This window comes from Pararge aegeria, chromosome 1 (assembly GCF_905163445.1).
Source record: "Pararge aegeria chromosome 1, ilParAegt1.1, whole genome shotgun sequence".
Lineage (NCBI taxonomy): Eukaryota > Metazoa > Arthropoda > Insecta > Lepidoptera > Nymphalidae > Pararge > Pararge aegeria.
Genome location: NC_053180.1, coordinates 8,784,096 through 8,798,239, shown reverse-complemented (window position 1 = coordinate 8,798,239; position 14,144 = coordinate 8,784,096). Strand labels below are relative to the sequence as shown.

Genomic DNA, 14,144 nt, shown 5'->3' with positions numbered 1-14,144 from the left:
AATGTACATGTTTAAGTGGATGAACACCGAAAGGTTGGAAAGTTTAATTTACAAGTCCGATGTATGATTTAGCGATATCCTTACCTTCCTTTCGGCGGGAATCGCGGCCCATAATGCGGCAGGTGGCGGTCCGGAGAATCTCGGCCCGGACTCACGCGACTGTAGCACACATCAATATAAAACACACGGACTTACAAACGCACATACCCATACCTTGTTAGTGGTGCTGAGGCTTGTTAGTTGTGTTGAGAGACGTTAGCGGACTGACGACTGAGCTTTGTGTGTCAGGTATTAAGAAAACAAAACCATACTCGTGTAGACACTGGACTCCAGAGGTGCAAGTAACCTTATTGCATGTAATTACCTACCTCCGCTCAAATTTGTAATATTTTGGCATTTCATTGTTCTGCCAAGATTAAATAATAACTTATATTAAGTATATATATAACTTTATACAAAACTAGGAATTCGACAATTATTCAAAGGTAATTAAAAAATGTGTTCAACTAAGGTCTATGCAATCGTACCTAATTGCACAAGAGGTAGCGTTATTGGATAAATTTCCCTACATCTCTCTGAATTAATCATTAAATCATTGACTACTCATCAGTTAGGTAGGAGTAAAATAATATTACTTTGATACGATTCTAACTTACTTAGTTTTATTAACCAAAACGTCGGTAAGCTAGTGTTAAAAGAGTAAATATCTATTGGCATGTGTAGTGTGGATGTCGAATTACGATATTCGGTCGTTCATGCAAATTGACAGACTAACGCCCACTTCAGTGATGAGTTTGTCTTCTCAATAAGTACACTCAATGCACAAAAAATATACTCGTCTTCCGAGAATGTTTTAAGTTTGTATTCTCATTCCTTGGCAAATAAATATCTTAATTTTTGTTTTTGCAGAGTTATAAATGAGGATTGTATCTTAAAAATATCTCATCAAACGAGTTTGTTATGGTAAACTGAATTTAATTAATATTAAAAATATTACAAACCCAGTCGTAGTTGTTAGCAGTTCGCAGTGTGAAGTGAGACCAGAGACCCAGGTACGTAAGGTTTACTTTACCAAAGTAGATTGATATGCATTGTTATCACAATAAAAAGAGTACTCGTTCCAATAATAATAAATAATGTTTGTAAAATAATAGTTAGAGTTCACTTAAGACGGTGTACAGCTTGATATGAAAATAGTTTTTTTAGGAATAAGTTTTGCTTTGAAGTGATTGGTCTAGAATGTAATCGCTTTGTAAGTACATATGTACTTTTAATTTTTTCTTACTACTTTATTTATCTATCTACGTTTAAATATGTTTAATACGCAGTACATTCAATATACAAAGCGCATGCAAGAAACTTCACAAATACCTATTTGTCTACAGTACTTCTATCATCATTCATCATCGTCATTAGATAATCGCTAAAAACCATTACTGCGTAGAAAATACGTTTTAGAAATTGTAAGAAAAACTCAATCGTTTTTACCATGCATATTTTATCAGAATTCCTATATAGACATTCAAAATAATAGACAATCCTAGAATAAAAACCACATCAAACCTTCCTCGTCTACTTCGACTGTGAATCCTGGACCTGCCGTCGCCAAGCGTGACATGAACGAGACAGAAAGCCACATTTACACATGTTAGAGCGAGATGAAGCTAGTATTGTCCTCAAGTAATCAAAGAAAGACGTGTCTGTTGGCTATATTATAGTCACACAAGCTTTATGCACCGTTGCATTGAAATGGTACGTCTTTCTTGGATTACGGCATTGATTAATTAACAGATAAAGCATTTTCCATATGAGACACATAATGGCTTATTTGTACGGAAAATAACATAGGGTCGTGAGTTTAAATGTTTTTTTAGCCATTTTGTGTCCCCTGTGAATTGATTCTAAACTGAAAAGAGTTAAATAATGAATAACAAATGATGTTCTCCCAATAATTTGTTTTCCGTGTTATATAGGCATGATACTATTTCCAGTATAAAAGGAACAAAGATTTTTTTAAACCATAATAATAATAAAATGTACCCAGTGAATAGTGATTAATGAAGGAATTAAAGATAACAAACCTGTAACGTCTACTGCCATAATAATCAGGCGACACCGATCTCTCCCTATGAAGATCGTGCTGCGAGCCACGGCTGATGGCAACATTCACACCATGCAATGACGTCACAAGATGGCGCCGAGTGAAAGAAAACAACGAAATGAACAAAAGTGAAAGAATGAGCGGTAAAATAGCTGCGTGGATATTTAAAGCAGTGTGGAAAAATAAAAAATGAATGTGACTTTTTACTCTTAATAAACGAATTCGACGCGACATTAACGACAAAAAAAAAAAACGTCGACTCGAGGCGATATTCAATCATTAATTTCAATTTTAAAAGAGTAAAACTGTTACATAATATTACAGCCAATAAGATATTGTCGAAAAAAACTACATGACATTTAACACCTTGCTCCTGTACTATCTACTAATCCAGTTCTGTAGCATTGTTATTCAAAATGTGGCCTGATTTAATTGAATACAATTAGATATATTCATATTTATATTAATAGGTAAATAGTACAAGAGCAAGAGGAAAAGATGTCATTGTAACATACCTCGGTGTTCCTTTGGTTGCAATTTTAGCTGAAACTTTACGCGGTGTTGATTCGCGGCCTTGACTTTGGCTCTTAACCTAAGAGAAAAGATTTAGTTTTTAATTGAGCAATTATTTGAATAGAATGTTTTATTCGAATTTAAATTGACTGGACATATACCTGGTAGGCTTTACAGACACGGTCGACCTCGTTCTGTCGTTTTTGCGTATGCTCCATCAAGTCCTTATGGTCTTCTATGAGACCTTCCAAAAGCTCGATCGACTCTGGTAATGATTCCGCTTCCAAGGCTAGAATTAAAAATATTAACTATAAATTAACTGAACTATTTAAAATTATATAATGAGATTATACTACTGTACAATTATCTGAATAGCAAGAATATTATAGAATAGATAGACCAAAATTATAATAAACCGATTGCAGCGAATCACATCAACTTACTCATTAGTGTGGTTTCAAGTCCAGTGAGCCACTGCAATAGCTCCTCGAGAACGAGATCCAGATCTTTGAGACTCTGTAAGTGAGTTTCCAGCTTGCCACCACGCTGCATCGCCCATTGCCATACCTAATAAGAAAATAAAATTACAGTTTATGGATAGCGAAACATAAATACTACAAAAATATAAAATCTTTGTGGGATTTTAACCAACTTCATTAATGGTCTGGGTCTAGAATGTCTATTTTATGCATACTAGACCACATCTATCAGAATACAGATTACTTTTATTCATTTGGTAAATTCTCTGATGTTATTTTAAAATAAAATATCGGATAATCAGACTCTTTAACTTATTCTTTGGTCTTTAATTCGTACCTGTACCGGGGATACTTTGCTAAATATGCGTATATATGGGAACACTGATACTGTAAACTTTGACGATTTGTTCCGGGTATTCATTTTAGTACATAAAATTTGCTATATTAAGTAGTCTACCTAGAAACCCAATTTCAAAACTACGCACTGTGTTTGCGCGAATACGAGATATAAATTAATCGTAACGATTATTGTTGAAGATTAAAAGTACTTAGCTGATTAAAGAAAACGGTACGTCGACATCCTGATAAGACGATTGATGGCTATTTATCTTCAAAAACATTGTTTTGGTTAAAAATTGCAAGGTTATTGGTATTATCAAAATAAATAAATTTTATTTTAGTTTTTCTTACATTTCGTATTACGACCGCACGCCTTAAATGCACGCTGATTCATAATAAAACGGAATTGTTCTGTTTATATTCACTCTATTTGTAACATGTTAATAAGTTGCTAAGCAAAGTTGTTTTTTGTTACAAAAATTATGGATATTTTTTGGAATTATCAACGTTCTTCATGTCGACCCATTACCGGCCCACTACAGGGCACGGGTCTCCTCCCACAATGAGAAGGAGTTACCACCAATCCGCACTGGGATATAGATTACGGATAGATTGAATATAGAAAATAGACATTAGCTGCTGCGATATTATTATTATTAATATTCTTTAACATACTAACCTCATCCCACCGACTCTGTATGATTGTTATCCAATGTTTGATGACCGTAACCGCGTCAGGATGTGCTTTGCTGAGGATGGAATGAGCAAGGGCGATGGTGTCGTCTTTGTCTTTCTGTTTCTCTGTCAGTTCTCGCGCGAATCGTTCGTGGTCGCGTAACTGTTGCTGCGTCTCTTGTTCACCTTCGGGCAGTTGTCCAGAGAATCGGAGTTTGGTTTCCGCGTCGGAGAGCCACTCGAGTAACATGTTCACCGATTTGTGTAGACGTTCCGCCTGTTAAGAGAAATTTAAGTTTAAGGTATGCACCACTATTCATTTCGCTACAACCTTCTTTTACTAAGGTTACCGTTAAAGGATCACTTTGAGTGATATGGCCTTCCGCCGGTTAACGAGAAGTTCCAGGTTGTACCATGTAAGGTCGCACCCTGATATCCTCTTATTATCTTTGTTTTTTTTCCATTGTTTGTGTCTGTTTTGTTGACGACGACGATGACGATATGCGTTACGCACGACTAACTTAACGATGGTAACCACGGAAACTAGCAAATCGAGTAAAATACGATTAAAATTATCATAGCATTTGAAATCCATTCTTACCTCTTTCAATGCCAATTCTAATCTGTGCGCCTTCTTCTCGCTTAGGCTTTGCACTGTATCCCATGCCTTCTTCAACTCACTGCATTGTTTTCTTATATGGGTAGCATCTTCTGGCGGTACCTGCATTAATGTATGGATTTGTTTTAATCTAATATATTTAGGGCGCCAATATTTCATAGTCCACCGTCTTATAACATAAAAGCTTTAAAGTAATTGCACGACGTTAATTATTTTGGATCTTCTTTGAGTTTCTAACTGAAGAACAGGCTTCTTAGTTAAGTTCCAGAAGCAGAAGCAGTATCTATTATCTCAAAATAAAAATTACGCCCCAAACGGTGAAAGATAACTCGGGTCAAACAACTTTTATGTTTACCGTAATCACTTTCTGCAGATGATTAAATAAAACATTTAACTGTATGATTGAAAGCTAAGGTACTTAATTTATAAGTAATGTTATTATTTTTTATAGCCCTTTCAAAAATACTAACCGTAGCTTCCAAATCTTTGCCGGTCCTCAAAACAGATTGCATTTGTTGTTCCCTTGAATGCAGGTCCTCTTCAAATTGCTGAAATGATACATAATTATAAAGACACAATAAAGGATAAACTACGTCTAGCAATAAAGATTTTAATAAAACATTTTAAATACAATGAAAATAAAGCATAATTTGCTATGCTCCGCGAAATCAGGAGAATGTGCGGTGTTATTTATAACTTCTTCAATCTTTATATCCCAGACCTAAAAGATCTTCGGCAATGTACACACACTAGACATTTTAACACTAAATCCAGAAAAAAACAATCTCTCTCACTCCTACATGGTTTCCAGTGAAATCCTCATTTCCCTTTAAAAAAATAGTACCTTATGTTGTTCGATAAGCGCCATAACAGTGTCTAAGTCGCCGTGTACAGGGGATTCTGCGAATAGTTCCTTTTCTTGCTTCTGAAGCCAGTCCAGGAGAGCTGACATCGCATCTTTGAACTGCCCAGAGTAGAGCAATGCCTCTTCTAGCTTGCGTTGTCTATGAAAAAAAAAACCGCTAGTAAACTTTTAAGCAAAAGAAAGCTCTAATAAGAATGATATTCAACCAATAGCTCTTTGGTGGGCTATATATATATATATATATAGTTTCCTGAATATACATATCTTTAATAGGCGTATTTTTATAAGCACTTATTTCTTACCTATCCACAGCCTTGGAGCAAACGGTGGTCCACTTGGTTTTAAGATCCGTGAGCATGTTGCGAAGTACTGGTTCATCAGACTTCGGGGCCTTATCCTTGAGTTGTTTGCCAACTTTGCTAGTCTGGTCGTAAACAGGCTGCTTGGCTGCGAGCGCTTTCTGGAACTCTCGGTGTTTGTTTAATCTGAAAAAAGGTAATTGATTAAATTTTGTTCCAGGGTTCACGCGCCCGTTTTCGATTTCTTTAAGCGACTATTTAAATACCTGAGTTTGATTTTATCGGGATCGTTTACTGTCGTTTCAGAGTTGAGCTGGTCCAGTTGCTGCTCGGTATCACCCAACCAGTTCATCAAATTGGTCCTGTGGAATCATATTATAAATGTATTATTTTTATAGAAATAAGTAAGCCCCCTGAACACAAGGCGATAATTTGAAATAAGAATATAATATGTAGAACATAAATCTTGTTTCTGACTGAGAGAGTAGTGAGTATTTTCTGTATGAGCATTGAAGTGAGGATTTTATTAAACTTACCACATATCGTTGAACTCCTTGGCCTCCTTAAGCCCATGGTCCAAAGCCCTCGTTCTTTCAGCTGCTTTAGAAACCACACGTTCCCAACGATGCTGTACGGATACCAGCAAGTTCTTAATGAGGATGACATCCTGCTTTTGACTGAAGTATTTAAGATGGGTTCCTTTCTTATCTAGCTGAAGCATAGTTTCACGATGCGTGGATACCTCTTTTTGGAATGCCTTGTGTTCTTCCACTTGAGCTGTTATGAAAAATGTTTTATTTTATGGGCTATCCTATGTATTTTCTCAAATTATATTTATGAAATTGTGTAAGAACCTCCATAAAAAGTAAAGAGAGCTCTTCATTGGGAGGATAAACCTTTGTATAATATTTATGTGCCAATAAATAAACTCATTGATATTTATAGCTACTTTGGTAGTTGTAATGTAAACTTACTCAGCAATGTTTCCATAACTCTTGAAACCGATTTAGCGTTGGTAAGAGTTTTCTCGGCACTAGTTAACCAGTCAACGAAGGCCTGTAGAGCATCGTGGAACTCCGTAGCTTCCTTCAGAGCTATTTCCAATTTAATCTTCTTATCAGATGCCCTAAGTTCAAACATTTAGTTGTTAATACAATACAAATATATTTTTTAAATCTAAATTGTGACAAACCATAAATGTGATTACCAACAAATGATATTTAATTATACTAAATTTTATTTTCCGATGCTATACATTATTTTACCTTGATGTAACATTATCCCATCTGGATTTCAAGTTCTTCAAGTTGAGATGTAGTTGAGAGGTTAGGTTGGGCTTGTCTTGCCGCTTGATATATTCCTGACCTTGTTGAAGCACAGCTTCCACTTTTGGTCGGTTTGCTTCGATCTCCTTGTATACCTCCTGTTGAAATAGTTTGATGTTGGACAATCTTGTAGAAGATTAACATTATTGGCTCGAAGTGGATAGATTTATAAATAGAACTATCCTTCTCAACATTGCGAAAAGGATAACACTTTAATTAGACTTGCCAGTTTTGTTAATTTAAAGGATTTATGTACAACAAGATCACATGTTTTATTTTAATTTTTTTCGACTTATTATCCTTTAACCGATACGGGTTAAATAACAAGTCACTTACCATAAACCGCTCAAGTTGTTCAGTTGCAGTTTCTGGAAGGCCACCAACTGGTTTTGAGGCTGCAATCACACTGTCCACTTCCGACAACCATGAAAGTAAATCACCGATCTCGGCGTTGAAACTGTTGAAAATAATATTGAATGTTTTCATCGTCTATCGTTAGTTGAAGGAGAGTACATAAGAGTGAGATTTTGCAATTCAGCGAATAAGCAAAGTAAATATATTTAAATAAATCTGGCTAACTAACTATATTTATTTAGCTGAGAACAGCACGTATAACGCCTCTCTTTTGAGGAAGAATCCGATACTAGAACTATAAGATCTGAAAATCGTACGGTTGCCTACCTCTGAGCTTCTCGCAGGGCATCTTCTAATTCAGCTTGTCGGTCCCTGGCCTTTTGTTGTAATTCGCGCCACTTTCTATTCAATGTGGCCAACTTTTCTGCTGTTTCTCCTGCTTCGTCTGAACCTGAGTGATGACGATAAAATAATATTATATTAACATTTTTTATTAGAAACACATATAAATTGAAAGGTTCAAAGAAATTTTTTTTTATGCTACCGTTCACTGTACCTCTAGACCTGGCCATTTGGTTTAGAGAGATACATGTGTACAACGGAATTGGCGAAAGTAAGTTATTTATGATGATTAGATCAATATTATGGTATTTTTATCGAGATACGAGTATTGTTGTCAAAAAAGGTATTAAAGAAAATAGTTGTTCAACTCGTGAAACTGAAAATAATGGTGTGGCATGGAACATTATAGTTGATAACACACATAAAAGCATTAAGCGTTAGTGCTTACATAATGGATATCATTGTAGAGATAATATTTTTGTAACAATAGTCTGAATAAATCAAGATTGTAGTAATGATTTCCTAAAAAATAAAAGTTCAGTAAGTAACGAAATACATATAAACGGATTCGGCCAGGAGTTAAAAATATTCAGAGAAATCAGAGATAGCATTATGAAAAACTTCACACGTAGTATATCATCTATGACCTACACAGCAGCGTGGTTGGTCTTAGCTCCGTATGGACAATTTAATGAGCGTACGCTCACTGTTTATACGTATATATATGGCAAGAAATCATAAAATAGAAGGTGAGTTGTAATGAAAAGCACCGCGTGGCATGACATACCCGTACCCTGCTGCACAATTTGCGCTCCAGCTTCGTTGAGGGTATCAACGCTGGCTTGATGCGCCGCTATATCGTTGACTAGCACTTTCAGTTTTGCCAATTCTACTTCCAGGATTTGAGGATCTCCCGCCACCTGTATTAGGAGAATCACAACCTTAGCTCATTTTATGAACTAGTAAAAATAAAAAAGGCATAGACATAAGTATTTAAACTGCTCGAAGAGATATTCGTTAACGATGTTATGAAGAAAGTAAGTATTATGTATGGCAATACTGTAGGTTCATGTGTTTTTTACTATTTTGCTAAAACTTTAGGCCGATTTAGATGACATTTTTGCAATAACTACGTATCACTTTAAAAAACTAGTATTCCAGAAGCGTGTAAATTACGTCACATATACATTAAAAGGACTGTTCCCCAGTACTATCTATTTAGTACAAGCAGAACAGCGGCTTTCTGATATATATTTCCGTAAACATGTTTTCAAAATATAGGTTTTAAGTGCTTTTTAGAACCCACAAGCTTTCGGGCTATTGCGTTATAAATTCATTTGTTTTCAAGTAGAGGCCTGCATGTATAAAAATTTAAAGGGAGGTATGAAGCGTTCATATATATACGAATATGTCTCGATTCATGCGAAGTGGTAATGATAACCACGTTCGTTAACTTAAAACTAAAGCTAGCATACTTACCGGAGTTAGCGTATCGAGCGTATCGCTGGTATGTTTGATCCAAGCGAGAGTGTCTCTTAACGCATGCTGCAGCTGTCCAAGCCTTAAAAGAGCTCGTTCCAGTTGCTGCTGTCTCTCAACCATGCCACGCAACAATGCTGCCCATCGTGCATTGACTTCGCTCAAAGGCTGCTTGATTGCCACCGCTTGCTCAGACGACGTACGTTCCGTAAGCTCTGCTGCTTGCCTAGTAACGAAATATATATTTTAGTCACTTCTGGATGCAAATCTTATGACTTTGACAAATTATTAAAAAGCCAAACACAAGAACAGTTTTAAGATTACAAATGCTTTTAGGATTAGGGAATAAAATATAAGAATTAAAAAGAAGAACACCAACATATGATATCAGGGTTAAAAAGAGTCGCTTTAGATCGCGAAACAGAATCCAAAAACAAAAACAAGGCAACAAGCTAAAATTTGTTCATAAAACATCGAAGTACGGTTACATCAATAGGGTATTTGACTGTTTTGTAATCGTCTCTAAGTAAACATAATGAGATGTACAGTTAAATACCCCATAACAGTGTCATATTAGTACAGGTAGAAATATGAATATAATATGACCAGAATACATTTTATTTTACATCCAAAAAACTCTGTCGGCACAAAACATAACAACATCAAACATCTCTACTTTTAACGGCAACTGAACTAAACAAAAGCACACTCAGAATGATTATTAATATTCCTTGCCTCGTCAAACTCCTGTTCATCACGACGGCACGGGGAGGGGCATAGAAAAACATTAGTACATGATTATTGTGGGTTAATACTAACAGAATTAAGTGAAACGGTGAATGAAGAGAAAAACTGTGCTTATCAAAAGGGTGAAATAGTTTCTTTATTTTGTAATAGTTGTGGAGTTAATTGGGGCTGGGCGATTTTAGATGAAAGCTAAAAGATTTATGTCACTAATATTCCATTAAAAAAATTGTTAACATCTAGATCTAAATTTCCTCTTAGTCCCCATATTAAGGTTAGTTGTTATCCAGCACCAATTAGGTACGAAGTAATTCGTATGTTAAATTTTGATAACTGATCCAAAAATTATCAGATACTCTAAGAGAAAATAACATAAAGGAGTATAATTTAAAACTCTAATACCAATATGTTAATATAAACACGTGTTTCGATATGAACTGTCTTACCTATTGAGAGCTTCAACCTTCACCATATGCGGATCGACCTCTTGTTTAAAGGATGCAAGCTGCGCAATCTGCCGCTTAACTGCGTCGATGTCGGAGCCCAAAGCACCCATTCGCGAGAATTTATCCTCGGCTTTATCCAGGAATGCTAATAGATTCTAAAAATAAAATTAAAAGTTTTTTTGTAGAATATTTAATAATGTAGCATCCCATGTTCTGCGGCCCCGTCATAACACATATAATAAATGCATTTAAACTGTGTCTTTAAGTTGTATAAAACAAATTGCCGTTAATCTAAATTTTCTACAACTCTGAAATATGAAGGTAAAGTAATAATACGAAAATGGTTGCGTTAATAAAGAAGGAATATTTGTTAAAACAACCCTTACCTTCAACGTGTCATGGAACTCCATGGCTTTCTCCATGGCATCGATGAGGTTTTCCTCTCTTCTCGCGTAAAGCGCGGTGATGTTATCCCATGCACTATCAAGGTCTTCCATGTGCTTCTTAACCTCGGGCTTTTCTGGTTCACCGCAAATTGACATGAGGGTAGAGCCTGTTTTGCGGGCTTTTTCTACCTGTTTAATGGAAATAAAAGAAAATTAAAATAAGCCGATAGGAAGATTGACATAATATTGATACAATATTATGTAAGTTTTTGAACATTGTGTTCAAAAACTTAAAGCGATAAGACCGCCTTTGCGCATTTTTATTCTTCTTATATTTATGTTTTCAATTTATATTACAAATTGTGTGCAATAAAGAATTTATCTATCTATCTATCTATCTATAATCTATCTATCTATCATGAAAATGATTTTTTAAATAAAAGTTACCCTGCTTAATAGCTCTTGTGCTGTGTATATATTATAGGAAGTATTGCAAAATGGATTAACTACTGCTTTGCTAGGAGCATCCGCGATTAAGTGCTACAATCTGCTTTAAAAAAATAATATCACATATCTACCTCAGGTTTAGTATGGTCGATCTCATGTCTGATCTCCTGTAGAGCCACTTGTTGCGCCTGTATCGCTGAGGGTTGAGCAGCCGGCGGTGGTTGTGCGGCCAAGGCATCAGCCAACTCTCCAAGAGCAGCCATCACAGTTTCCAGTTGCTTCCAGAATTTCCGCGCTACTTCCAAAGCGCTGTCTAGCGATTGCCCACGCTCGCTTGATGCTTTTTGTACTTCGGCCCATAGTCTGGAAATATTATTGTGTTAGGTACTTCTTAAACTTTTGACACACTCCGATCACACGATGTGGGATCAAGTATCCTTGGATCAATGGGATCTGACTCCAATATTCATTCGAAACAATGATATGAAATTTAGATCCTTACAACTAACACTGATACGATCTTTAAATTTATATGAATCTGGTATATATATTTTAACAGAATAGAACTTTAATAACGGAAAATAGATGAATATCAAATTCAATGAAAGGAGAGGTCTCAATGAAATGTCTGTAATGTTTGATAAAAGTTTTGCTGAATCAGAAGCTTTGGTAATTTATGTGTATTTTTCCCTTTCACATAGGATTATAACTGAACTATATGACATTTAGAGATACTAATAATACGTGAATTATAAACTTACTTGTTAAGCTTGTCTAGTTTGTTGCGAATGTCCCTGACAGCCGGGTCGCTCTTATTTGCCTTTGCCATTACATCGCTAGCAGCTCGCTGGACCGCGTGGTACGCTTCTTGTCTCTTATCTAGGTCTTCAATTAAAGCGTTGTTCTCTTCGATTTGATCTCTGTAGACAAAATAAATTATAGTAGAGTTAAGTATTGTTTAGAAGCAGGCGTTGTCTTGCGGAATTCCATGATATACTATGAAAAATAAGCTTAATTTGGTAAACTTTGCGAAAAGCACGGAAACCTGTATGGTGTCATTTATAATTTCTTCAATCGTTATACACCAAACAGATCTTTAGCCATGTACTCTCTACGCACGTTTCACTCCGAAACCGGAGGATCCTCAGGCGACAATGAATAATGCTAGTATATAGTATAGTTAATCACATTTTAAAGTCTTTTGGCATTACTTAGACATTTTGCTTAAAGAGTGTATAAAGAAAATTAATCCTCATATTTGAATTAAACGAAGAACCTTAATTTTCTTTAGGAGTATCAATGCTTACGATACAAAGAAAATATGGTATTAAAATAAGTTCATCAATTCTGAGAACGATTGAATTTTTTACAAATCCTGTTTCGTTTCAAAAGCATAGTTAAGTATATTAAATTACGCAATTATTTTGAAGTAGCAATATGGCGGTTCACCCAGGCACAGAAAACATCCATGACTTATTGGATACGTTTTTGTAAACTAAATAGACGCGCTTGCGCCAAATCATATGCGTTCAGATTGGATAACTTGTTTTGCTTACCTAAATTACAAACAAACCTTCCCAAACAATACGATAATATGAAGACACTTACTGTATCTTATGTGGATGCGCAGAGACTGGTTCGGCGCGCTGTAGCTGATCCGCAGCTCCAGAGAGCGCACGCACCATGCCTTCTAACCTTTCCGCAAATACTGAAGACTCTTGTAATGCCTAAAGAATATTTAAAATAAGTTAGCTACAGTACATATCATTTGTTTACTTCTTTGTTTGTGTTTTATGTATTTTTACTTTGCCAATGATTAAAAGTACACACCTCGATATGGTGAAGGTATTATTATTTGCAAAGAAGGTATGAATAATATTCTTTACCTGTTCAAGCTCTTGCTGTCTCTGTCTGAGTTCTGCTCTAAGAGCATTGTATCGGTCGCAGTCGTTTTCCACGATATCCTGCACTTTAGCGGCATCTTCTTCACCACACAGTTTTGAAAGAGCTTCTCCGGTCTTAATCAGTTTATCTACAAGAGGTTTGTGACCGGCGATGGATTGTTGTAGCATCTAGAGGCAAGAATTATTGGAATTAATACATTTTTAATTTACAAGAGATTTTTTAATCCCAGAATGTTAGCGAAAATCAAAAGATAATTCTGCATAAAAACTTTACCTCATTCTTATCTTGTTGTTGCGCGATATGGTCGGGACGTAAAGCCGGTAAAGCTAGAGCGCCTACCGCCTTTTCCATTTCATCCAGCCATGCGGACAACCTGTATGAAAATAGTGAGTAGTATGTTATAAAATTCTACCATTATTTTCAATTATTGTTTTGAGATCGAATAAGAATATTCTAGGAATATAGAATATAAATATAATTATAACTTACCCGTTGTGCGTATCGGCAAAGTGCTCAGCCAATGGCAGAGCTTGTTCTAAAGCTGCAAGACGCGCTGCACTTAGTTGTCCCACTTCCTCCATCATCTCCTTTAATTCTTCGCTTCTTTCGCGAATCACTGCCGCTTCGTCGGAGGATTGGCATTCACGGAGGACCTAAATATAAAAAATGTTTATTATTACTATAATTTAGAAGTAATGTGGGCTATTAATAGTCAGTGCCAGAATGTCATAAATTTGACGTAATCAAATTGTAATAATTTTAAAGTGGGTTACGGTAACAGAAAGCTTGATCTTAGTTGGCTGAACTTAACTCCATATACCTATAT

At 35.7% G+C, this 14,144-nt stretch overlaps 1 protein-coding gene across 32 annotated transcripts in view; it reads right to left on the bottom strand.

Annotated features, from left to right (window-relative positions):
* The window catches only part of LOC120627239 (dystonin), a 257,601-nt gene that overhangs the window by 16,162 nt on the left and 227,295 nt on the right, over positions 1–14,144 (bottom strand). For 19 of the 32 annotated variants that reach the window (XM_039895292.1, XM_039895161.1, XM_039895238.1 and 16 more), the window contains 28 exons: positions 13,808–13,971; positions 13,592–13,691; positions 13,300–13,485; positions 13,022–13,140; positions 12,175–12,333; positions 11,545–11,776; positions 10,967–11,155; positions 10,581–10,735; positions 10,126–10,137; positions 9,391–9,616; positions 8,699–8,831; positions 7,897–8,020; positions 7,552–7,672; positions 7,156–7,313; positions 6,865–7,016; positions 6,427–6,667; positions 6,157–6,252; positions 5,894–6,076; positions 5,571–5,730; positions 5,197–5,274; positions 4,709–4,828; positions 4,112–4,384; positions 3,058–3,181; positions 2,776–2,903; positions 2,617–2,693; positions 2,082–2,153; positions 1,564–1,596; positions 85–159 (listed from right to left, as the gene is read on the bottom strand). In XM_039895292.1, the coding sequence (XP_039751226.1) occupies positions 85–159; positions 1,564–1,596; positions 2,082–2,153; positions 2,617–2,693; positions 2,776–2,903; positions 3,058–3,181; positions 4,112–4,384; positions 4,709–4,828; positions 5,197–5,274; positions 5,571–5,730; positions 5,894–6,076; positions 6,157–6,252; positions 6,427–6,667; positions 6,865–7,016; positions 7,156–7,313; positions 7,552–7,672; positions 7,897–8,020; positions 8,699–8,831; positions 9,391–9,616; positions 10,126–10,137; positions 10,581–10,735; positions 10,967–11,155; positions 11,545–11,776; positions 12,175–12,333; positions 13,022–13,140; positions 13,300–13,485; positions 13,592–13,691; positions 13,808–13,971 (3,890 nt within the window). The remainder of the gene's footprint in view (positions 1–84; positions 160–1,563; positions 1,597–2,081; positions 2,154–2,616; positions 2,694–2,775; positions 2,904–3,057; positions 3,182–4,111; positions 4,385–4,708; positions 4,829–5,196; positions 5,275–5,570; positions 5,731–5,893; positions 6,077–6,156; positions 6,253–6,426; positions 6,668–6,864; positions 7,017–7,155; positions 7,314–7,551; positions 7,673–7,896; positions 8,021–8,698; positions 8,832–9,390; positions 9,617–10,125; positions 10,138–10,580; positions 10,736–10,966; positions 11,156–11,544; positions 11,777–12,174; positions 12,334–13,021; positions 13,141–13,299; positions 13,486–13,591; positions 13,692–13,807; positions 13,972–14,144) is intronic. The other 13 variants (XM_039895379.1, XM_039895385.1, XM_039895154.1 and 10 more) reach the window with 9 other exon arrangements.